At 39.3% G+C, this 26203-nt stretch overlaps 3 protein-coding genes across 6 annotated transcripts in view; 2 read left to right on the top strand and 1 right to left on the bottom strand.

Moving 5' to 3' along the window:
- The window catches only part of LOC137295052 (TOG array regulator of axonemal microtubules protein 1-like), a 71097-nt gene extending 61516 nt beyond the window's left edge, over positions 1 to 9581 (top strand). For all 4 annotated transcript variants that reach the window (XM_067826319.1, XM_067826315.1, XM_067826318.1 and 1 more), the window contains 8 exons: positions 53 to 201; positions 560 to 718; positions 1213 to 1339; positions 1955 to 2046; positions 2746 to 2938; positions 3249 to 3468; positions 4145 to 4231; positions 5102 to 9581. In XM_067826319.1, coding sequence (XP_067682420.1) covers positions 53 to 201; positions 560 to 718; positions 1213 to 1339; positions 1955 to 2046; positions 2746 to 2938; positions 3249 to 3468; positions 4145 to 4231; positions 5102 to 5361 — 1287 coding nt within the window. In that variant the 3' untranslated portion in view covers positions 5362 to 9581. The remainder of the gene's footprint in view (positions 1 to 52; positions 202 to 559; positions 719 to 1212; positions 1340 to 1954; positions 2047 to 2745; positions 2939 to 3248; positions 3469 to 4144; positions 4232 to 5101) is intronic.
- Positions 9582 to 11777: 2196 nt separating this feature from the next.
- Positions 11778 to 20638, bottom strand: LOC137295054 (cell growth regulator with RING finger domain protein 1-like). The gene is made up of 6 exons (XM_067826322.1): positions 20276 to 20638; positions 19699 to 19832; positions 16644 to 16821; positions 15690 to 15828; positions 13663 to 13770; positions 11778 to 12930 (listed from the first exon to the last, which is right to left on the bottom strand). The coding sequence occupies exons 1-6, from the start codon at positions 20449 to 20451 to the stop codon at positions 12118 to 12120; spliced, it is 1548 nt and encodes a 515-aa protein (XP_067682423.1). The 5' UTR covers positions 20452 to 20638; the 3' UTR covers positions 11778 to 12117.
- Positions 20639 to 20936: 298 nt separating this feature from the next.
- Positions 20937 to 26186, top strand: LOC137295038 (uncharacterized). Its single transcript, XM_067826300.1, has 2 exons — positions 20937 to 23781; positions 23869 to 26186. Exons 1-2 carry the CDS (start codon positions 21042 to 21044, stop codon positions 24486 to 24488), a joined length of 3360 nt encoding a protein of 1119 aa, XP_067682401.1. The 5' UTR covers positions 20937 to 21041; the 3' UTR covers positions 24489 to 26186.
- The last annotated feature ends 17 nt before the right edge of the window (positions 26187 to 26203 follow it).

The following is a 26203-nucleotide window of genomic DNA, read 5'->3' as shown; positions in this document are numbered from 1 at the left end:
TAACATATGCACTTAAGTTTTGCACTAAATTTGGATGATGTTTTGAAATCAGGATCTGGACAATACAACAAAATGCCTGCTGGCCAAATCTGGTGAGAGTAACAACTTCATCCGGACAGATGTTGACAAGGCTCTGAAAGCCATGGTGGAGAATGTTACAGCAACACGAGCTCTCCTGGCTATCATCATGGGTGGATCTTCGTGAGTTCTTTGTCTTTGATTGGCAGTGTTGATTGCACTGAAACTGACAATGGTTAATTGAAATTGATTATTCAGCAATTCTTTATGAATAAGTAATGTGATCAATACCTAGTTATCACCATTATCCGTAGTCATGTAGGATACAAGGTTTGTCTTGTGTCCACTTGAATGTGTCAGTGGAAAGCACAACTGCTCTGTATGTAGCCATGGGTTCAAAGGAGAACATTGGGTATTTTGTATGCTCTCCATGTCTGCTGGTTGGAATGTTATTGACATATCTTCTATTCACAGTGTTTTTCAAACATTCCTTTCACAAGATGGTCAGGAGAAAGTTTAGCTGTAATAATGTGTGTTACAGTCACAAGAACACTGCTGTTAGACGCACAACAGCTCAGTGCCTTGTGGTTCTTGTGGAGAAGATGGGACCGGGGAAGATTCTGAGTGGTGTCAAGGACATCACAGACAGAGTTCTGCCGACTGCTGCACAGTTTGCTCTTGACAGCTCTCAGGAAACAAGGTACGATGTCCATGTTGTCAAACTAGTGAAAAACAGCATGTAACATGGTACTGATGCTTGACATTGAGCATTTAAAAACAGAATGGCTAGTGTTGGTATATTGTGTCGGAGGTGAATCTATATGTTGAAGTGCAGCATATGATCGTCATACATGTAAACACTGGTAGAGTCTGGATGAGTGCAAGTAGCCACTTATAGCTTTCACATGGCCATAGGACAGTTCATTAATCTTAACTGTGATGTCCAGTCTTATGTCACCCTACTACATCTCTAGTAAGTTTTTATTTATCCAATTAAGGGATTTTGTATTCATGTATTTATCCAATTAAGAGATCTTGTATGAAGCCATTCCTTACTTGCACTGAGTGTGTCGAGTTTGATGGTATTTTAGAAGGTGACCATGTGTCTAACAAGGAGGCGTTACACTTCAAATAAGCCACTTTGAAATTGATTTTGTTGGATAGTTTAACTTAAAAAACTGATATGATCTCTAGGTATTATGGTAAAAAGATCCTGTATCAGCTCATGTCTCACCAAGACTTTGACAAGATGCTTACCAAGTACCTCCCTGCCAACACACTCCGCAGTGTGCAAGATGTTGTGGACACTTTACGACAAAAGGTATGTATTGGAGTTGTCTGTAGAGATTACAACAGGGAGGGAGACAAGGCCCATCCCAGTCTGTAGTTGGACCAGCTTTGCTCAGGTTCACACACATTCATGCTGATTTCTTTGTTTTTTTAGTTCAGTTTTAATACTTAGTATTACATTTTTGCATCGAAAACAATCTTAATCTGAACCAGAAATTTCAACCAAGTTTTGCCCAAGTGGCTTCCAGGGCATGTATTTTAATCCTGATAAAATCTGACACATTCCTACTTGAAAATGATACAAGAACCTGTATTGAAACATCATGTGCTAGTATTTAAGTAGTTGTCATCCATATATTCTTGTTCTACTAGATGAAATCTCTGATTCTCTCTGGGTTTGGGGGAATCTGCTTTCTTATTATGTCCGACACACTTTTCTGTAAGGTTGTGTATCCGGGATACTGTCCCAAGTACTTCATTTATGTCCTAACTATTGAAGATGAGTTGACTACACTGTTATGAGAGAATGTGAACTAACCAGGTAGCATTCAGGGGTTGCATTAATGAGAACTCACTTCCATGTTGAGATGTTGCAATACAGATACAGAGCTTTCTTCATGCTCACTATTTTGTTCATGTCATCAAGGGTTTGGGTGAAGTTCCCCATGTAACGTCATCAGCAAGGTCGGGTCAAGGCAGCCGTTCGAGGTCATCTGTTCGTGGCGGGTCAGCTAGCAGGTATGGTAGTCAACTGGGTCGATACTCTACCAGCATGTCTCTGGCATCACGGAGCATGTCGACTCTCACCACCATATCCAGGTGAGACAGGGAAATTGTGCCGGCGTGCTGTGATATACATAACAGTACCACAAGTACCTAGTAGACCACTACCTGCACATGTACCTGCTCATATACCTGCACATATACCTGCACTGGGAGTCCGTCTCTTAGTGGACGTGTGTAGAGGCTTTGTAACTTCATTTGTTTCTCGCCAGGAAAACATAAACTTTCGGGAAATCCTCTTGTTTGTCCATTATGAAATATGCACAGAGATATTGTGTTAAGAAACTTCCTAAAGCCCATTGAGCACATGAGTGGAGTTCACATAACTGTTGCAGGACTGTTGGGTGACTGACATAACAGCACAGTTTGACCCTGCCCAGTCTCACTGTTAACCATTAACATTGTTGAAAGTTGTTGGAACACATTGTAGAGCTAGTTGTACATTTTCTCTCGACTTTTTAGATCTATTGAATTCATAAATGTGATGCTGATTGTGTCTTAAATTCTCCATGTTCAATGATAATCAGATAAAAATCCTTCCTTCAAGATGGTAGTAATTATTAGCTCTTGTGCAACAAATGTTCTGAGGTAAATGTGTAAGTATCATCAGTATGTGAATATCTAATTAGTATCTTATCTTTTCAATATTATTAGTTCTGCAGAAAGTGTGAACACCCCCCAGCCAAAACGCAAGTCAGTGCGCACTGATGAAGCCACTTTGGATGACATCCGGGAGATGATCAGCCATCTGGGCTCCAGTGACTGGAAGACGAGACTTGAAGGAATCACCCAGTTCCAGCAGATGGCAGAATCCAACCCTAATGCTGTGTCTGCACAGCATGTGAAGGTAGGCTTGTGAACTGACAGCACTAAGGAAAAGAGAAGGCCATAACATAGACTCTTCATAGATACTTTGAGTGAGTTAAGTTTTACGCTGCTTTTAGTAATGTTCCAGCAGTATCATGGTGAGGAATGGGCTTCACATATCTTGGGAATTTACTGTAATGACATTCCTCAATAGCTTTAGACACTCAAGAGTGATATCATGATCCCTTGTACCAGAGAGAGTTACCAGCATGTTACATGTTTGAGGAATTTCCCTGAAACAATACATTGTTTGATAAGTACACTATGTTATGTTATTGTTTTTCTTGTAGATATTTGACAAGTTCCTGCCGCGCCTGCAAGACTCCAACAGCAAGGTGAATTTACATGCACTGCAGGTGATGCTGCTAGTCATCCCACTCCTCAAGGACTGCATGCCCAGTGGCATCCTGAACATGGTCATTGGCAACGTGGCTCCTAACCTTTCGTCCAAAAATCGAGATATCTATACAACAGCGACTGATATTCTGGAGTGCTTCATTGAACACATGGGTGAGTAGTTGTGGAGTGGTTGTACAGACCTAGGTACTATTATTGTTTCTGGAACTGTGTGAGACATTACTTGATGCTCTCCATATAATGTTATTACCACAGAAAGTATTCTTAAGGGATCAAACATGTGTTTCACAGAAGCTTATACTCCTCCTTGCTGATATTTCTTGAAATTTTTAAACTTATCTTATCTCACATTATGCAGCTCTCTTCTTGTTCTATGACCACGTGTGGAACGTTGTCACATGGCAGGCACAGGTCGTCACGTGAGCGACTGAGCATGCTGTACGAGCTTAATGATGATTAACAAGTGCTGATGTCAGGGTAGGGGCAGAGGTCGGATGGGCAGAGGTTAACAAGTTTGATTCAAGTTATCTTCAAGCACGTTCCACACATGGTTGAAGAACAAGAAGAGATCTGCATAACGTGAGATAGGATAAGGATATAAATATGCAATTTATGGTTAATATTTCCAAAATGATCATAAGTGGCTTCAGAAATAAGTCATCATCTGGAACCATTCTTCATGTGTATATGACGTGTTGGTGCATGTAGAGGTCAGAACCAAACAGCACCAGCATTCAAACAGCTACCTCCTACTGTTTGCAGTGATGTTGTTGGCACGTATTCATATTACACCAGTTCTTGTATGTTGTCCACTCTGTGTGTGTTTCAGATTCGTCCTTGTTGATCCAGCCGTTTGCCAACCAGGCCCAATTAGTCAGTGCTAGGAGCAAACCTGACATGGTCCTCAAAGTTGCCTGTAAGTTCCTGAGTAAACCCTCATATCTTGTTATCTTATACAGGTTTGTGTGAATGTAGTTAGTAAGAGCTACACAAATGTGAAAATAAACGTCTTTGAGCTGATTCTTTCTAACATATTACATTTCTGCTAGTTATTCTAGATGTTGAGTGGAAACAAATTTTCAACATAAGCACATCAGGTTCCTGGCTTCATAACATTTCACCCAAATACAACCTGTCCATGGTAGCCCCTTCCATATGCCTAAAGCATGTGCAGCTTGCATTTCATAAGTAATTTATAATATTTCATTGATGTAATATTTTGAGACAGGCAGGGTAGCAACTCCTCCTTTCTTAGCATGTTTGTAACTATCTGTGAACACCTCAATGAACACATGGCTCTTCTTCTTGAAGTTGATGCTGTTTAAGACACATCGCACCTATGTCATATGCAGTATGATTGAACCCCATTAATGGTCTCTTGAGTTTATATTTAGCTATAAAACACTCATAAAAAGATTCTCTAACCAATGTACAGTACGGTAAGTTGTGGGTCATTTTGTACATGGCATGCAAGGGGGTCTGTTAATTTGTACATAGCCAGCCAGGAACATGAAGGATATTTGTTCTTCATTTCATTTTGGCAATTTAGACCAATTTGCAAAAATGCAATGTTTGATGTAAAATCAGATGAATGAATTTTATTTTGCTTAAATTCTGTCCTTCTAAAGTGTAATGTTTTGTGTCATACAGTCATACAACTATTGAAATACCCTCATGAAATGAATTACCTATCAGTACATAAATTCTTTCCTGTAGTGTTCAGTATTTGTTTATTCTGGATACACTGCTCTGTTGTTTACACTGTGCCATGTTGTTGTTTCCGCAGACCTTGTTGACAGAGTTTACTCCAAGAAGCAGAAACAGGTGATCCTCCACGTCCTGCCTCTTCTTTGGCATCTCCTGGGTGCCCAGAACAGCAGCGGCGCCCTGCATGGCGGCAGCAGTGACTTGCGCCATGCCATGTCCTCCCTGGTGTCTGTCCTGTATAAACACATGGGCCAGAGTCTCACAGAGAAAGCCAGCTCTGACCCCAACGTCAGCACACGCCATCTGAACCTGCTGCAGGAACTCATTGACCAGTGCTAAAGCCAACATCAGCATCAGACATGTCCATGTAGTATTGGAGGTCATCGATCAGTCAGGATTCCTGGAGCACCAGACACGGTCATGTGTTGGGGCTGACCAGGAACACTATGTGCATTGTCAATTAATCAAACCAAAGGAACATTGTTATGTTGCACTGGATACTCAGCAGACTAATTGTGAGAGCTTATGGGAAAACGTTCTGTTTTCATGTGACACCCATTTCCGGGTTACGCGTTTGTTAACCTGAAGATGTTGACCAGATATAATATTGATGGAATCTGAATAGAGTTGGACTTCAACATTATCTTTTTTTGTTTGGAATTTTGGGAGAGAATTTGAAATGAAAAAATTGTGAATACAGTGGAGAAGTGATCCTAGAAGCAGGTGCTGTATTGCTCTTTATCTGGCTAGGGAGAGTGTTCCATCCCCTACATTGTGCCAGAAGGCAGGTGCACTTCAGTGCTTTCAGGAGACAGCAACTGGGAAATATAGTGGACTGAATGTTCCTCAGGAGTATCTTGTTTATTAAGTCAGTGATACAAAACTGTTGCTGCCTGTGTGTTTACACATGAAGTGCATGTGAATTATTTGCACATTCTTGAAAAGTGACACCTCTTTTTTTCTAGAAAAACTCTTTTGTCAATAGAGTAGGCAAATGTACCTTTCAGTACAGAGGATATTGATTTAAATTTCTGTCAATATAATTGCTATCAGATCCACTAACATCCTGGTTTTCCAAATCTTTTGTCAGTGTAGATATGGTGTATAAATATTAATTGAAGTCAGGTATATTTGCTGAAACCAGTGATCTTTGTGTAAATATGTGGCTGATATTGCATGATTTTTGTTTCAGTTCTTTGTGTATATTTCCAATCATGGTGCATATTTCATTATTTAACAATCTCGTCACCACAGATCTGCTCAGGTCTTATGTTTATTTTTATCTATTTATTATCATCACTTGGTCTCAACAGTGATTACGTATGCATTCTCTGGTATGCCTTGTATATATTTAGAAGCGTACAAAGTGCTCATGCATTTTCTATCTTAAATGATGGTTAGGTCCTCTTACTTTGTTAACACTATTTCTGCAGATTTATGTCTCTTGTTAATCTTTTATATCTGCCCATGCGAGATAGGCACTACCAGGGAATACATGATTAATTATAATTTACCTCAAGGTTTCCCAGTAACTGAAGTTGATAGAGAAGTGAGTTGATGTGGCAACATAGTAGTAAATGAAAGCGATCTTGGTGCCTTTGGGTAGGTTATAGTTGTCACTGATCATTGTGTCTCATGTTTTAGCATTTTAAATGCCCCTTACTGTGATATGTTGAATCTATGTCATCTCCTACAGTCTGTGATCATCCCTCCGTCCAGGTCAACATGCCGTGACCCTGCTTGTTATAGATAGCATACCTACTGTTAGCATGCTCACCTGATGCACAGTTGTCACCTGCTGATGGAATACTCGGGGACCATCCATTATATTAGCTGAAAGTTGCAGAGACTTGTCAGGTCACATGAAGATTAATATTGTGAGGTGGAACCACCAGAAAGAGCCAAACATTTGTTGTTTATTTGCAGCTACTTTGGTTATTTCATAGGAATGTTTGAAAGAGTGAACTATTTGTTGAGGATGATAAAGGTGTATGTCAATGATATCGTGAATATGAGCACCATATCAATACCATGTGACTTGTTTGTGAGAATCTGGTGTTATTTCCAACTTCATCACTGTCATGAGTTTTGCTATTTCCTTGATGGTGATTATTACTGCTAAGGTGATACTCGTCCCTTATTGTATTCCAAGGCTATGTGAAGCATGCTAATGGTTGGTATGAATTGAAGAAGGCATGACTTAGTCATTTTACTGATCCCCTCTAGCCTGGCTCTTCTAGGCTTCTAGTTGTATATTTACTTGCGACGCTTCTCAACTGTTTAGTGAAGAGATTTGTACAGAACATTATGTACTTGTATATATATTTCTACATAGTGACTGACAATATCTATGGTTGTAGATAGTTTAACTGTATATAGTGGGACTGAGCTGTGCATAGATACCATGCTGGATTAACCAGCGGATCTGCCGTGCCCTCTTCATTCATCAGTATTCATAACATTGACAGCTTGAATATATATTTTAAGTACCCAGAAATGTACAGATCTATATATATTTATTGTTACAGCTTGCTGTTTGTTATATGGTGTGTCATGTTAAGCCTGTATATAACCATTGTCAGTAATCCTCCATGTTCGTATAGGAACTTAGTGGAATGCTATACAGTATTTCTCTCTTGCAAGGTGTAAAAATACATTTCTCCTAAATTGTTATTTGAAATTATATGCTTTTTCATAGATTTTATGAAATTGTCATTTGAAATTCTGTATTTGAAATTGTCATTCTCTTGATTTTGGAATACACAATCACTAAAGGTTTGTAGATGGTTAATATTTCTGCATTTAATCTTTCATGTTTGTTTCCATTTCTGAATAGTTGATCTATCAGTAGTGTGTGACAAATAATTATACTCTATAGTTTTTGATGATTGTTTGCATTTTCAAACCATTCTTGTCACATGTAGTTTCTTGAACACTTCCACACTTCCCCTGTAGTTTGGGGAGGGAGGAGAGTTTGTGGGTAAAGGTTGGAGTGGCTGATTTGCCAACTCTAGCATATCTCATGAATTCTCGCACGTGTGCTTGTTATGTTTCCATGGAAATGATGACTTGTTAAGCATTCTTTAGATTCACTGTTGATATTTGTGTATAGATACAAACTATTTATGGCAAGATCGCACTCATGATCACTTAAAGCTAAATTATATTAATGAACTTGGATGCTAACCCTCCGTCCAGATGTGTATGGGAACTGCAGGTTGTGATTGTGTACAGTTTTCACCGAAGAGCAGTGTCAGCAAATCACTAGTATAGGAGTGTCCATAGTGATGTTCACCAGTTACACCTTTATACCAGCATTGCCTTTCAGTGTTTGTACTGCAGCTGATTTCATCCGTCCCATATTCTTACACAAGTGTGTGGTCACAGGTCTATCAAGTGATTCAAGTTGTGATATTTTTATTGTTTGTGTCACTCCTACATTTTTGTATCCCACAACGAAATGTGGCACCACTCACCATGTGGCATGGGTATCATAGTCGGGAAAATGTACATGATTATCTACAGCCAAAACATGCTTACGTGGAATTTGAAAATATTCATGTATATGTTTATTTTAAATAGCAATCAATATTGGACACTTGATTAAGCAAACATTATGTTCATTTGACATAATAATCCTCTTGAGTGATGTATCCTCGTACCGATACAGAGACTACCCACAAGGGCTGAGACTGTTCAGGCAGACATCTTACCAGGGTTCAAAATTAAGTGGGTTCAGGGGTTTATGTCACTAGGCAAGTGCTGGGATCCCTTAAATCTAGTTTTATTGGAGCAAGCAGAGAACATCTGTTAATTTTACAGCCAATACAAGTGAAAGTGAAATTGTGTGTATGTTTAAGGTGACCTACCACACCAGCAGATGAGTGAACTGCAGTATGGAGTCCAGCATTCAAGTTTCACATAAAAAAATATCTCTAATGTTTTTCTCATAAACATGAGGCTGGTTCACTCTACATGTAAGATTTGATAGACCTATTCATTTTGGAAATAGGTGACCAGGAATTGTCAGCTTGTACAAGTTGGCTGGTTTGTCAGTCTTGGTGGTGACTGCCAAGTGTGGTGTATTCTTTCACTACGTACTATATATTTAGTATGATAATCAAACAGTCATAAGACATGTTTTGATCATGTATTCAAATAATTTTGGTAAATAATGCTAATTTAGCAGTATCAGTTCTTGATCTCCTTAATTTGATGGATATTTGAACAAAATATGTATCATCAATTGCTGCATGGTGTTTAATTGGAAAGGCTATGTAGTAAACAGGATTTGGTAATACACACCCTTATTTCACCATTGAGCTGTTATGAACACGTCACTACACATTTTGCCAGGTGGTGATGTTACGTCCTTTGGCTACTGGTTTGGTGTGTATTTCTAATCTGTCATTGTGGTCATTCATTGTTGTGTTCAAACTCTCTGTATACAAACACACAGAACATGAATACATGCCAACATTTGACCAATAGGCTTGCTCAATTTGACTTAATCAGCTTCTTGTGATCATAACATTGATGGAAATAAATCATAAACATGACTTGTATGGTTGTTTTTGATGGGATCGGTCGTCACTCTCACAAGACTTTAAGGCATCAAATTGAAACTGAAGATGTTGCTAGATGTTTGCTAGAAGACATTTTCTTATTAGTGATTGTTATGCAACTACTTCCTATGGATGAAAAGCTTAATGTGAGACCTATTCAACAGTTTTGTTGATAAATGTTCAGCATGAAATGGACATCTGTGAAGAGGGAAGTGAAGTTGCATACTGTAGAGGTGAATACACAAGGCCTTTCATAAAGTGGTCAACATGTTATATCTGATTAGTTGTCAGTAAAGTACAGATTCCTTTACTTTTCTTCTAGAAAGGGTGACAATCAGCAATATTGTTGGACTAGTGTTGTGAAGAATTTGGTTTTCCCATGTCCATGTTTCTTCAGATGTCAACACATCACAATGATAGGGACCCATGATGAGACCAACAGTGTGTACTCCTGATACTCAAGTCTGTCTTGTCATGTGCAAGTTTATTTTTCACAGCAGTGGGTCTCATGGGAAGGATCATTTCAAAATTCCAAGTTGTAAAATGGTTGATAAATTACTTAAAAAACTTCACAAAATAGTTTTATTTTTCAACAAACAGTTTACCAGTTCATCTGCTGGCTACAGACCACATGCTTCACTAGGATGGGATCTCAAGTGTTGTCCACTCAAGTGATTGCTGGGGTAGATAACCCCACAACTTTCGGGAAGAGCTAGACAGTAAATGCTGAGGGTTATAAAAAGCTTTCCATTTCCTGCAACCATGGTAAATGCACCTTGTGAAGGTGTTCCAAAGTTGCTCAGCTGCAGCTGTATCCCACAGCAAAGGTCAATATCAAGAACGAACTTGCCTTAAGCTCGAGACCAGTCTTTAGCATCTCATTTTTCCGTAAACATATCTAAAACACCAAACACAACCCATTCAAGTAGATATATTTCATACTTCCTGCTGTAAAATAATGTCAATATCACAAAAAAGAAACTTTAAAATGAACAACGAAACAATGCAATTGAAACAAATAAATATCTTTCTTTGGACCTTGAAAATAGATCAGCTTAAAAGCATGACTTTGTCATGTCAAGACCTATTTGAAAACGGAAAGAGCCAATAAACAGATAAATAAATCTGATGTTCTGTCTAACTACGATTACCTTTACCAATTCATGATGGAGACACTGTTGATGCATGCACAGTGGAAGCTGTTTAAACAGGTACTTGATGGGACTAAAGAAATAATCTGATTTAGACCGAGTACTGGACTGTAGACACGACATGGTTAACCATGACTAGATCTGGACCAGTTTCGTCTCTCTAACATACTTTGTTGTAGCATGTGATTCTCTCAGTTACTGCACACACTGTCCAATTCACTAATTACATGTACAAGTATACCCATACTAAGACTAAACATTCCTGTCAGACCAAAGACCCCAGCTAGAGGCTATGAATCATTGATATAATCTCACAAATTACAAAGAGACAATCCCCATTGAGTGAGTGAGTGAGTAAGACTAGTGTTATGCCTCATTCAGGAATATTCCAGCCATATGGTGGCTGATCCCAAATAGGTATGAAATGTACTGATGACTGAATCAAACAGTAAATCCTGTCCAACATAAGCATTTGATGGGTTTCTCATGGAAGATAGGCTTGTTAGTAGATACTCACTAGTTTGGCAGTCTTCTGCTTGTTGCACAGACTGACCTGAACATGTTTAACCAGATGACTGACAGAATGTCAGAACACGCTCTGCTGCAATGAACGCAATGTAGTGGCCGGTGGAAGGAATATAACCTTGTGTAGCCCAGTGCTTTTTCCAGGAAAAACCCCAATAGAAAAAGTGAAAAAGTGAGAGAGTGAGTTTAGTTTAGTTTTATGCTGCACTCGGCAATATTCCAGCAATATATATGTTGACCTGTAAATAAAATAAGGCTGAACCAGGCAATCCAGTGATCAACAGCATGGGCATTGACCTAAACAAGAGGGATACAAGTATGTGTCAACCAAGTCAGCGAGTCTGTCCACCCAACGCTGTTAGTTGCCTCCTATGACATGCATGGGTCACCACAAACAACAAAGAGCTGAGATCTCTGGACAGCAATTATGGAAGCTACTACCAACCTCTAAAGCCTGAAATTGCCTGCCATTTACAGCAGAGGTAAATGAACAAAAACAACAACAACAAAAAAAGCAGTTCATAAAACCTTGATTCTGAAAAGGCATATAACAAATCCAGAATTGATGAACCTAAAATGCCAAGTCTGGATAGTCAAACAAAGATGGGACAAAAACTGCTTCCAGAATTTCATGAATTTAAATATTGTTTTAAAACTCTTTTACAATGTGAAACTGCTCCTAGTCTACCATTTTCATGAAGCATTACAGTTTTCAATCTTGTCTGATGTCAAGCTCTTCCACACGGACGAGATAATAACAACATGTGTCAAGTTAGTCCCTACACTGTTTCTGACAGCAACATGTCATCTTGTAGACAGTCTAACATATAAAGATGCCTTGCAACAAGTCAGCTCTAGGTAAATCCAAGGTACTCATTCAGCCTGTCATTCATGTTCTCGATCCAAGCCACAAAACCAGTCTGATCATTTCTGATTTCATCCTGCTCTGTGTTCACCTCCTCTGACTGCCCGTCATCAAACATGGTAAAGTATGTCTCAATGAACCCACGACACATTGGACATCGGTCAATCTTCTTGAAGCACATACTACATGTACATGCGTGACGACAAGGTAGGATCACGTGGGAAATAGGGTTCATTTGGCAAACTACACATTCATGGCCGATGTCCTCATCCATGGCTGATGTTGAAGATGTTACCATGGTGTGATCATTTTTGGTTGCTTCAGTCAACAATTCGACTTTAAGTCTGGGATCAGTATTGGAGTCATTTCCATATTTTCTCTGATTGATGTGAGTTTGAGCAGATTTTGTGTCCCCATCACTGGATCTAGACACAATCAATGCTTGCACTTTTACACTACTGCTGTAACCACTACAAACTGGTTTGTTTCTACATGGTTTCAACTGGTCACATTTATCACCGAGTCTCATCTCATCATCATGGACAGACTGATCCAACCTGGTACTTTCGGACGTCCCTGTAAAACAGCTTGCACAACATGGCTCCACTGAAGGAGTTGGTCCTGTGTCTTCTGAACTTGATAACCGCCCCTTATCTAAGCTAGTCTGTGAGCTAGTCTGTGAACCTGCTTGTGAGCTTGGCTGTGAATTAATTGGTGGCCTAGACAGTGAGCCAGCCTGTGATCCAGTTGTTGACCTAATTTGAGGTGAGTGGTTCTCATTGTCTGTTGCCAGATACAAAGCCTGAAAATAAAACTTTCATGTGTGATCAACTGAAAGTTTTGGTATTAAAGCATATGCATCACAGAAAGTAAAAGAGAGAGAAACCAGAGAAACAAGTAAAGAGATATCACATTAAGCAAACTATAACAGCTTTCAACATGTTCTGTGTTCCCTCAAACTAGTCGAGGCATTTAAAGGCCAAACTGAATACCATATACTGTTTGAATCTACATGTACACTGATTAAGGCACTCAGTTTAGAACTACTGATAGAAAGGAGTGTTCTTCTCTTATACTACATTCCAGAAACATCCTGTCATACTTGCCAGCCCCAGCTCTTACACATGCTCTCTTTTTCTTACGAGATTTACCCATTCCATTTGAATTTGCAGAGGGGTACCAGGGGATCACGCTAGCCAACTGAGACCAATTCTGCAGTCACACACCCTTCAAAGATATCCTGCAGATTCCAGACTGACCAGCCCTTGTCTGTTTTCTTAATGATGAGTGTGGAAGCATGAATGGCACAGTCGGGTGCTGCAGTTGCCCATAAAGACTTGTGTCCCCTGGGAATGCCAAAATGGCAGATTGTGGGTTTGAATTCTGATATGCCCAAATTATTTTTCAAGTGCGTTTTATCAAAGTGACAAATGTGACATCATTTTGGTCTTTCCTCCAACATTAGGTTTTCCTGGAATACAGCCCAACACGCTAACCCCAACTCACACAGCACCATGGTGATGAAGATACTTACCTGCAAACTGAAAACTCGGCCATCACTGAGTTTGAGGTACTGCCCCACTGTTTGTGAGTCCATTGTCACCACCGAGTCACGCAGATGAAGCATTGTAAAACTGGCCACCTGTGAAGGACATTGTCACAGACCTGCCATCAATTGTGTTAGACATATATTTCTTCGTATAGCACTTACACGCAGGGAACTTCTGAATGTTAATGTTTCATGACAGTGAGTAATGTATCAATAGTGAATATGTGACAGAACAAACTATGTTGCAGAGTGAGGAGACCAACTACTGAACCTCCCGACCTATGGTTGTCATGGGAACTAATACTTAAGAAGACATAACCCATGCTCTTTGTATGTTTTGGTTACAGAACCAACCAACCAACCAACCAACCAACCAACCAACCAACATTCGGTACTTAAAAGGCCACAGGCCTATAGTACATTTATATAAACAACATTTACAACTGAGGAGCAGAAAAGCATTTGTGGAATATTTACAAAATACAAATTTAAAGTAGATCTTCTTTGTATAAATGCAAAATAGATATACATTGACAGGTTCTGTAATTTAATAGTGTTTTCACTTGCTAATAACATAGTCATTTGTACTCATTTGGATGAGCACAATAGTAGGATGCTAGATCTGTCTTTCTGAGGTTTTCATAGGTGGGACATATGAAAAGAAAACGGAATTCGTCTTCCACAACATTATCATTACAGAGGATGCAAATTCTATGGTTACGGGGAATATTAATATAACGACCAGTTTCAACAAACAACTTGTAGCGATGAGCAGCGAAAACGAGATAAACCTACACAGAATTTCTTTTTTGATTTTTGATAAATAATATTCTTTGGATAGTTCAGATTTCCAATGTTTATAATACAGACATTTCGAAAATAGATTGATTGATTCAAGCCATGTTCGTTGATAGATGTCTTTCATTCTTTGGGTCAAAGACGTAATGAAAAAGTTTTCTGGCTGGGCGTTTTGATAATTCCAATCATAACCCTATCCCGTTTTGAATCAAAATTCCCTTTACTCACCCAATTTCTTTTCCCATTTTTGTCATTTTTCATCATCATATTTCAACATTTCTTAGGAAATCTATGACATGGCATTGTTAACAAACGTAACCAGTATTTGATACGTATAATGGAAATCTGCCACACTTGCTGTATACCATAGTGCTATGTGTTAGATTTCACGCAGAGGTAATTTTTGCATGCATATAAATGGACTTTTTCTATAGCTTCATAGTTTTTCAGATCCCATATTTCTGATCTATATAGGAGTACTGGGTTTACTTTAGTATCAACTATTTTAAAGAATATTTTGTATGATATTTCCCCCAAATGTTTCCCCCAGATTTCTAATTATGTTTATCAAAACCTTAAGGGCTTGTACAGATGGCTCTTTTGTGTGGTTAGTCCAAGAAAGATGCGAAGTAATGTAATTTAAGTGTCAGTGGTAAATCAGATGATTCAGCGCAGGGAGGTATATCAAACCTTTGAATGCAATCAAAAATTCTAGTCGATGCTAAAACGTAGTCAATAACACCAGTTCTGTTTTTCCCCAAAAATGTATATTGGCCGATATTAAAATCCAATCCACATCTACCATTTAAAATGTGAATATTTAGTATACTACATGTATCTAACAAGCATCTATCAAAATGGTTCACAATCTGATCAAAGGAGAATCGTTCGAGATCAAAGAATCGTTCAAGGTCAACGTTATCTAGTACAGAATCATACATTAGTGATCTTTACTTTCAGTGTGAAGAATGATATCATCATCAACAAAATCGGGATTAGTGCCTACCCGGGCATTCAAGCTGACCCCACATAACAAATAGATGACCGGTAAATCAGATATAAACTCTATCATGCTTTCAGTATGGAAAAAATGAAATAACGCGTTTCATCAATTTTTTTTCAGGAAGAAATGTCCCAAAATATTCAAGTTTATCATTCGCAACAAAGCAGTAATTGATGAAGAAATAAATACATGTACAATTCTACAGTCTCACCACAGCTAGAGTTCCAGGTTTACCACCAGAGGTCGCTGCTATCACCACACACGGATATCTCTGGCGAGGAGGGTGTCCCAGGGTCACCTCACTGATGTACCCCGGACACTCGAACTGGAGGTTGTTGTGCTTCTCCAGTCTGATGTAAGGGAAATAGGTATTGTCAGTCTTAAACCAAGTATTTTCATCCAAAATGTAATGTAACAAGCCAGGACTTGATTTAGTACTTTGTTACTTGCACTGGTGCAAACCAATATTACAAAGTGCAGCCTGGTTATATGTCTAAATTGCACAAGGTGGATGTTTTGAGAATGACAACAAATGTAGCATTATATGCATAAATGTCAGCTCATTTTTCTTCTGAACTTTGAATAGCTATGGAACTGAAACATAGCTATTTATAGACATGTCTCGGTTATGGCAGCTGTGTTGCGATGGCTCCACGTGTACTACATCACTGAAACATATTTATGTGCACCAAAACCTCTGACATTCTAACAGTTACTACATTGCACCTGGAATTTGGCTGGTGCATGTAGGTTTATATGTGGGTTTGCACCTGAAGGAAGTTCTTTATCATCTCTTAAAGGTCACATGCAATCCAAAAATCGAACATAACCAAAACACACATCATTTATTCATGATCTATAAAATAGATTGCTGGTTAAGTAAAAAGAAATTAACAAAATGATAAGTGTATAATCTCACATCAAAAGTGCAATAATTTGTACATGGATTTACCGCCCTCGAAACGAAGCAGCGGCGATACTGAATGCATCTTTTTTTTCAACTTTATAGGTTGATTGGCATTGTTGATGATTTGTCTCGGTAAGTGCGTATCGAAAGGTATCAAAATCTGCAAAGTTGTGATTTACGTTGCATGTGACCTTTAAATGGTGCCCAGCAAGTACACCCGACTAAACAACAACTCTATGATCAGCACCAGATGTCTACCTGATGTTATGTTGAGAATGGAGACTTTCATTCCCTTGAAGGAGCTGACCATTGCCCAAGTCTTTCAGTATTGCCTCAGGTGACCACTGAAGTACTTCATGGACAGTATTGATACTGGTGCCCCAAAACACTGACAAGTGTCCCTCAGTCAGAGATGAAACCGACAATGAAAATCCACCTGCATATAACAATCAGAGGTAACTTGACAGTGGAAGAGTCATGACAGAGGGTGACTATTGCAAACACCATCATAGACAAATAACTTACAGTGATTTCAACAGGCAACAGCAAGTATTTCCACAGACAATAAACTTCTTCATCAAAAAACACTGTACCAGCATGTCTTGGTCTAACTTGCCAGAACTTGTGTTCATCTGTGCTTCTGCACTGTATGTGTTCTTCAACATCTGTACCAGTTTAATCAGGTCAAAATGCCCAAGGTAACATGTATATCCAGGCTTAAAGGGGCACTGATGCAGAGCGAATAATGTCTCTCACCAACGGTCTAATTACGAAACCAAGCTGCAAATTGGTCAGCACTCAGGCCTTCGACCATGACGGACAAAGGGACTGGGCTCCTGTCCACATTAGCAGAATTTCTTCACCCTAAAAAGTGAGGAGGCCGGATACCCATCATATGCCGTTATTTAAAAATATCCATGGTATTCCCTATGTGATTGTAACAATATATCCCAGCAGTGTAGTTTTTTCCTGATGCCTGGATGGTCTGATCCAATTTGATCATATTTCTGTGCTTTTTACCTCGATATTTAACAATGTCATTTGAAAATATGATGTCTGCATAAACGTAGCAAGCCATTTGTTTCATATAAGTCAGAAAGATTGCAAAGCTTTATACTTAGATAGTTTTGAGGGTTGACCCAGCTGTCATAGCAAACATCATATGTAAATTTTGGTAGCCACGACCCTGATTTATTATCTATGATAATAAAAAGCACACATTTAAATTATCTGAATCCGTAAAGTAATAACAACGACTTTGCCATTCGTAGAGAAATCTGAAAATATTCTTGAGTAAAAAAAATAAAATGATTATACCTATTTACCCAAGTACACAGCAAATGCCTGTATGTATTTCTTATGTAACAATGAAGGTCCGTTGGTATCCTCAAAACAGTTTTGGCCCATAAGTGCTTTCAGGCTGCATGCGACACAGAGATTACATCTTCCTTGCTGTAACTAGCGTTTGATGGTATAAACCTGCACATGTTATTTGTCATCATTCACTTGATGGTCAGTTAATGAATTTATAACGGCTACAAATAGTGGTAACACCACTAAAATTACTCGACATAGGTTCCCATTTGGTATTTCTCCTGTCTAGAGTAAATATTCAACATTATAAATTAAGGTCTGTAGTGGCAAATGTATTGTAATATGTAACTAATTGTAACTAATGTTATGTAATATGTGCATGTAAGTGATGCTAGAGGGTTTATCAGCTGAGTTACAAAAACAAACATCGATCAAAGGATTAACTGATAACACACTGATTGATTAATTACTTCCACAGTGGATTTGTCAAAAAGGTAGTGTTTATGAGAGTAGATTTACGTTATCTATACTGAATACACTCTGTCGTAAAGTATGAGTGTTAAAACAACATCCTTCCCATGAAGAATTAACCGCCACTGCCTTGAATGATTGATTGATTGTTGCTCATTACTGGCTAACTAATGGCAGACATCATACAGTCAGTTGCCAGGTGTGCTGTCCTGGGTGACCAGTGAGATTACCTATACACAAGTGTGAAAAATTCTCAAACGATGTGTCACTTTTTCGCATATTAGACTGTTGATAGACATAGAGCAGGATTATTTACCAGCTGCAGATGAATGGAATATCGTTCTTTTATGTGAATATTGATGGATACATTCCTGAACGAGGTAATAGCCTGACATTGTTGCTATAACTTTAGTCCCTATTAAATTTAATATTTTCATTTTGTTTTCATTTATTTCTTGTATCATTCAGCACAATTTGTATTACAGAAAAGGTGCACTAGGTCGCGAATTGGGATTGTGTGAAATATGATTCACGTTGGCAATCTATGCAATGTTTAGATATTAAGATCATGTTAGAAATTCACTGTACGTATCAGCAGACTGTGTGGTTTTTTTTATATTAACATTCAAAATGCATACAAATGTGACAATTAACTAATTAGGTTTATAAGATAAAATATAAAGACGTACACTGACTTCATTATTTTTCAGTCCTAACGTTTTTTTTATACCACTGGCAGATGAGTTAAGTTCAAGGTGTTTGATTTGTTTTCATAATAACGAAGTAAAATAACTTCATCTTTGTTCATCAGTCTACACATAAACTGCGCATATGGGAGGCGCAGCAGAGATCATGAACCAGTCACGAATTCTGAGATATCATCCGGGTACTCACGGGAGAAAAACAATAACAAAAGAAACCACCAGTCCACGGAAATTGCTCCGCATCAGTGCCCCTTTATGATTGGTGGTAGTCACTTACTGTCTTCTCATTGTCTATGAATGCCTGCATGATGCTTCCAAGTGAACCTGGCATACAGATATTTTTCAACTATAATCCTGATTCATTAGCCTTCAATGAAATTATCACCTCACTACTAGAACAAGGCAGTGTTCGAATTAATCACCTGCCCAGAGACCCAGCACCGGGTGATACTGTAACAGGGCCGTCAGTTTCAAATATCTACAGGCCAATGTACCTTCAGTAAATTATCTGTCTTCTTCTTACAACTTGAATCTTTCCATTTACGCTTTTTCTTTTCCGCCTTTATTAACCGGAATCAAACACGGCCCATCAGGTTACAATAAAAACATCTCTCTGCGCCATAGAGCTTGCCAACTGATTTTGTAGAAACAGTGTGAAACTGTGTACAGTGTAGTCATTTAGTTTTTATTTGTTTGATTTTAACAAAATGGGCCTGCAGACTTTATTCAGGGCCTGATTTAAAAGCTTTTAGGCAGCAGAAGGCCCTGGTGACTAACTGGCAAATTAAAGTATTGCAAACACTGGAACAAGGATGTTTTCATACCTTTCAGGGTTGTGATGGCAGCATCTTTGAGTAGGATGGAGAAAGGGTTTGTAAATCCCTTCATGGAGGTCTTTATCGCGCTGTTCGGAGGTGATGCTGGCAGCATCGGGAAGTGTAGGAAGTCATTGTTGAATCTGGCATACACAATTAAATGTTGTAACTCATAGTTATATTAATGAATTAAATAAGCAGGTGTCAAGACAACACACAACAACGAGAAAATGTTCATTTCTTGAACTTCATATAACCATCCATATATGAATACTTAATGAACTCTGATCTCCACATACATCCATGCATATGCTTTGAAGAAATATGTCATCCACTTTACATTTCTTTCTGATAACATATTAACATGAATCTTAGAATGTTAACCCCACACTCAGACCTGCATCTACTTAGGCATACAATGCATACAATCATACCTCAAGCAATAATCTACATGCCTCACTTGCGCCGTGATGTTGACACACACCAAACAAATATATAATATACGATAAACATGTGTAAATTGCACATTCAACACTACACCTCCTTCTTTGGGCGTGAGGCTACAGAGAACATCAAAGAGGTTTACCTTAATATGAGCACAGCCGTTGCCACGAAGCACAACAGAACGGTGATGATTGCATAGTGATTGGAGTAATTAGCAAAGGAGTATAACAAATGGGAGAGGTCGTCCGCCATATCCAACAGCTCGGTTCCGAAAAGCGATAAACATAGCACATCTTGTATCACGTCAATGACGTCCATATTAGTGTCTTCCGTATATCATAAGTCCACATCGTCTGCTTTTACATCGACAACCTAAAAATGCATCTATCTTTAACATCTGATCATATTAAGATATTCCATGTTCCCCAGTGCAGTTACACACGAGATGAGATTGTAACCCGGAAGTAAACAACTGGCTCTTACCACGCCCATCAACATTGATTTTGTTACGAACGGTTTCATTGGCTTATTGCGAAAAGTCTATGTAACGCTCGCAGCTGCTTCTGATTGCCGATAACGGAGAAAGTGGAAGTGTCTTTATATTTTTTCAGCAGTTAAATAGTAGTTTGGCCATGGTGTAAAAGTGCTATGCTGTACTAGTGATTTTTTTTTGAGCATGCTGTGGCTGTTTCTTACTGTTGATGTCATTGGTTAAGGACATAAAGCCAATCGCATCTTGACAAACTAAACGATATTTTGATTGGGTAAATCAACACACGATGTTTCACAATGGCCAATCCACTAGTGCGTACATGTGTCGTTACCAGATTGGTATGAAAAACGAAATGGGGAAGTAGCTGCCTTTTTGAGAGATGCTACTACACGAACAGTGATCTTACAAAGTTACAATGGCATCTAAACACATCAAATATCAACTGCAGGCGTTTGAGAGGCTTCGGGAACTTCAAGCTCAGGGAATTCTCTGTGATCTTGTACTAATGTCACAAGATCAAGCGGAGTTCAAAGTTCATGCTTCAGTGATGGTGGCGGCTTGTGAGTCGTTCTATGGACTGTTGTGCGAGAGAGGGAGTCTGAAGAAAATCAGACTAAACAACGTCGGCGGCCATTCTCTCGGCTTGTTGATAAGGTTTATGTATGGGGAATGTTTCCAAAATCCGGCTGATATTCAGATTCTAACTGAAACTCTTAAGAAACTTGGTATGAAACATTTGAACCAGTTTGTGGAAACATGTGGCCAAGACACTGGTATCTTGGATAATAAAAATTGTGGAAGTGGAAATAAATCCAGCCAGTCTGGTATATCTACACATTCAAATGATGTAAACTGTCATTCCTCAAAGAGGAAATTCCAGGGAGATGAGTCATGTGGGAATGAGTTCATGAACATTAAATCAGAACCTTTTTCTCCTACAGAAAATATTTCCAGTCAAGGAACAGGATTGGAAAATCTTGAAACTGTGCGGATAAAGTCAGAACCACCTGATACCAGTTATGAGACAACCAGTTCCGTGTGTGAAAGTGATATGCATGGAAAGGAGGCTTCAACAGAAACAAATGGTTCCCCTTTTCAGACTCTGACAGATACATCCAAAGATCTGAGGCCAATGAGATTATATGTCAATGAAAAACACATTGAAAACAATCAGAAACACATTTCTGAAAACAGATGTGCTGGGAGTTCACAAACAGAGGAATCCAGTGTATTGCAGGATTTAGTTAGTGACTGGAGATGTTTGCCAACTGAACATGTTGAGCATAATCAAGGTTTTCACAGTGTCAAGACTGAAGTCAGCAGCATAGCGAGTCACAAGACTGATAAGTCTCTTGGAAAAACAGCTTCTGACTCTCAGGACCATCAGAAGCCAAAGGACAGTGTATTGATGTGTAAGAATCTGACGAAACCTGATGATAGCAAGCGTGTACCAGTTTTGCTGAGGCAGATTGACAATCAAGGAAACTATGCAATCTTTCCTGTAGCTCCATCAGCTGGAGCTGGGCCCTTGGTTTTGGATTCCTCAAGTAAAATACCCATTGGAGACAAAGATGCTCAAACAGCAGAGAATATCGACATGTGTCAGAAAAGTAATACATGTGTGTTAAATAATGATGTTTCAAAACAAATGGCTACTCTGGTCAAAGTTCCTATAAATACAGTTCCAAGACCATGCCCCTCAGCTTGGCCTGTTATGGTTAATCAGCCACAGAATGCCACAGGACAGCAGATTATTATTTCCCCAAATGGACAGGTTATTGCAGCTGCCAACCACAATGTATCTTCACTCTCTCTGGCAGGTGCTTCCTATTCTCCAGCAGCACATGACAAGTGTGATTCATCTCTAGAGAAATCTAAGCGCAAAGGTAGGCAGAAAGTTATATGGCCAAGCAAGCAGGGTAGGATTCGAGAAATTATTCCCAAAACAGAGCTTCAGATTCAGAATGTAGTCAGCTTGAGTACAAACGTTTCTGAGCCATCACAAGATTGTGCAAGTAAGAGAATGAAGGAATATTTCCGCAAGTGCCAAGCTCTTGATCATGCTGATTCAGCAGAAAATAAGGAAGGCAGCCAAGATTACACACAGAATAAGGAGCATGATGACAGGCGAACAGAGAATTGTAATGAGAAGCCAGATAAATCAGTCCATCTTCAAGTGGATTCAGCAAAGAGGAAATCTGGAGATTCAGGAGATTTACACAGAAATTCAGTGGCAAAAAAAGTGAAAGAATCAAACATGTCGGATGAAGATGATGAAGAATATCTTGTCATTGATCTGCAGGATGTGAAGGATTGCTTGCCTGACGGTAAAGGAACCTCACTGAATGTTTCTGGGGATCATACATTTACAACATCAGGAAAGAAAAGTAACAAATCTGATAATCCATCAAGTAAAAACCCTTTCAGTGATGTGATAAGTGTATCTGGCTGTACCTTAGAGGAACTGTCATTACGGGATATCCCACATGGTATAGTGTTCCCTTCCAAAACAAAAAGGAAGCTTTACACTGGTAGGAAGCTGAATTTTTTTCACAGTGAAGAAGAAGCACCACAAAGAAAAAGAATGTTAGCCACAAAAGTTACTTCTCAAAGTCCATCTAAGTCTTTGAAATCAAAATGTCCCAACACTCAGTCACAAGTGGCTTCATGTACTAAACAGCCTGTTGTGAAATCTGTGGACTGTTCCAAAGTTCCTAGCACAACAAACTCAGAAAAGGCAATTCCTATAGTGGTGGCATTGGCAAATGGGAAGACCGCAACTGTGATGGTGCCAGGCTTCTCTCCAGACAACAAGTTGGAAGTGCCTTTGACAGATCCAGAAGCAGCTCCATCTAAAGTCAGACAGTCTGATCCTACACAGACCAGTTCTTTTTCTAATTCCCTCGTACAAATCCCCAAAGTAAGCATGGCAAGTAGGTCTAATCCTTCAAACAATGTCTTCACTTCAAGTGCACTTACATCGTCTAAGGTGACCCCTGGAGTGCAGCAGATCCATCTGCTGCAGCCACCTGCTCCGAGTGGATTTTTACCGCAGGTGATGTCAGGAGGTCAGACTCTGTCCAGTTCATTGCCCATCAGTGTGTCTGGCAGCAACCAAGTCGGTAGTGTGCAGAACGTTCTCCAGCATGTCTCAGGTCAGACTCTGTCCAGTTCATTGCCCATCAGTGTGTCTGGCAGCAACCAAGTCGGTAGTGTGCAGAACGTTCTCCAGCATGTCTCAGGTCAGACTCTGTCCAATTCATTGCCCATCAGTGTGTCTGGCAGCAACCAAGCCAGTAGTATGCAGAACATTCTCCAACATGTTCAAGGTCCGGTTTTGCATGGACAGGCTGTGGTACAAGGGGGTATTCAACAACAGCTTCTTGTTCCGAACTTGGCAGTACAAAATCCCACTATGTGTGTTCCAGCTCAGTATCTGGGTCATCAGTCACAGATGCGTCTCCCAACTATTCCCTCCCCGTTTGCTATGAACAGTCCTGCTATTATCTGCCAGCCTCAGCAGGTTCAACAGCTACCTGGCATTGTACTTGGAGATGGTGTTGTATCTGAGAATGCTGTGCAGGTCATTGGAGCTAGTGGTTCAAGCTCCATACAGTGTACAACTCAGACTTCTGGCCATACTGTTGTTGCCAGCTGTGTAGGCTCCATGCAGAACAGTGCTCAGTCAGTATCTCTGTCAGGTTCACAAATCAGCAATGACGGGGCTAAGGTGAAATGTGTTCAAATGAATCCACAAAAAAACAGTGGGAAGGGCAAGCATGTGTCCAGACAGTTTTGTCCTTCCAGTAAATGGAAACCGTCAGTTAGGAAATCGACTTTCAAAGAAATAAGGCCAAAATAAAGCTAAAATCAGCACTAGCTCAAGGCAGACAGTGTTTTAACAGTGCTATTTTCTGAGGCAATCTGGCCTGCTAACTGGACAATAAGGTTTAGCCTCAAGGAGTGAGTGAGTGAGTTTAGTTTTATGCCACACTCAGCAATGTTCCAGCTGTAAATAATCACGTCGGACCAGACAATCCAGTGACCAAGAACATGAGCATCAGTCTGTGCAATTGGGAACTGATGACATGTGTCAACCAAGTCAGCGACCCTGACCACCCGATCCTGTTAGTCGCCTCTTACGACAAGCATAGTTGCCTTTTATGGCAAGCATGGGTTGCTGAAGGTCTATTCTACCCCGGGACTTTCGCGGGTCTTAGCCTCAAGGGAAACTATTTTTAACTTCCATGCAAGAAATCATTTAAGGACACATTTATTTCAGTTGTCCATGCAGTAATTCACCACACTCTAGGGGTACTGTCACTACTGTAATGTATGAAATGTCATGACATGTTGAGGTGGTCTAGTGCATTCATGGCAGAAAGTCAACAACACATGCCTTATGGGCACATCCGACTAATGGTACCAGGTGGTCAATATTACTGACTTGGTTGACACATGTCATAGTATTGCATTTGCATACATCGATGTTGATGATGTTAACAACTGCATTGTCTGGTCCAGATACGATTATTTACAGATGCCACCATATAGCTGGAATGCTGCTGAGTGTGGCACCAAAGTGCTCAGCACTGTAATAGCTCCCAGCTGTACTTTTGAATCAAACTGTTTGTAATTAGGAGATAAACAGTATGTGTTGGCCAATTTCCGGGTGCTATTGAGTATTTGAAGCATGGGAATGCATTTGGAAACCACGGCATCAGCTGGAGGTGAATGACGTCACCACTGCTAATGACACAACAAAACAATTGTTTGCGATGTTTCTACATACCAATATGCAGCGAATAATCTTGCAGCTTCCAGGAATCGATTACCATTTGATCATGTTTATCATCCTATCAGATTAAAGAACACAATGACATTTGGTTTACAATTATAAATAACAAATCCCTTACAACAGACTCATAATGTACACCTAATTTTCTTTCATATATCCGTCATTCATCAAGGAGAAAGTCACAGAGGAATAATAGTGAATAGTGAATAATTCCCAAATGACTAAATTATACGCCAGTATTTTCAGAAGTGTTGCATTTGTGGTATCAGGAATGGTTTATCGGGTGGTGTATTTGGTAATGCAGATGGTGCCTTCTATGTTATTTGTTATGTGAAAAATCAACGTAACAGTAATGGTTCCTTTTCTTTCAAAAGTTCACAAAACATAGACAATAGCATGATTAAACATTAACTCAACTCAACTAACAGTAAAATAATTGTGACCTTGAACCAACACATGCATGATAAAATGCATGTTTTGTCTGTGGTTTGTTCATCTTGTGAGGTATCATCCATAGGGGGCCAAGTTTTCATGAAATATACCTGATACTATTAGTCTGTAAAGCAGTTCTTGTTGAGACGAATACCGTTAGTGCTTTACCGTTTCCAACTGTGATATATAGATAAAGAATCCTCTTGTACAGGATGGAAGTGGTGTGGAATTCAGAGCAGTCTGAAAAACTCTTCTTGAATGGATCTTACATGAAATTTTTAACTTGTTGAATTTTATCCTAAATAAAGGTTCATTAAAACATTGATTGTATAACGTCCGTTTTGGTT

The sequence above is a fragment of the Haliotis asinina genome, chromosome 8 (assembly GCF_037392515.1).
Source record: "Haliotis asinina isolate JCU_RB_2024 chromosome 8, JCU_Hal_asi_v2, whole genome shotgun sequence".
NCBI lineage: Eukaryota > Metazoa > Mollusca > Gastropoda > Lepetellida > Haliotidae > Haliotis > Haliotis asinina.
Note: the sequence above shows the minus strand (reverse complement) of the source record. Positions and strands in the feature narration are given on the sequence as shown.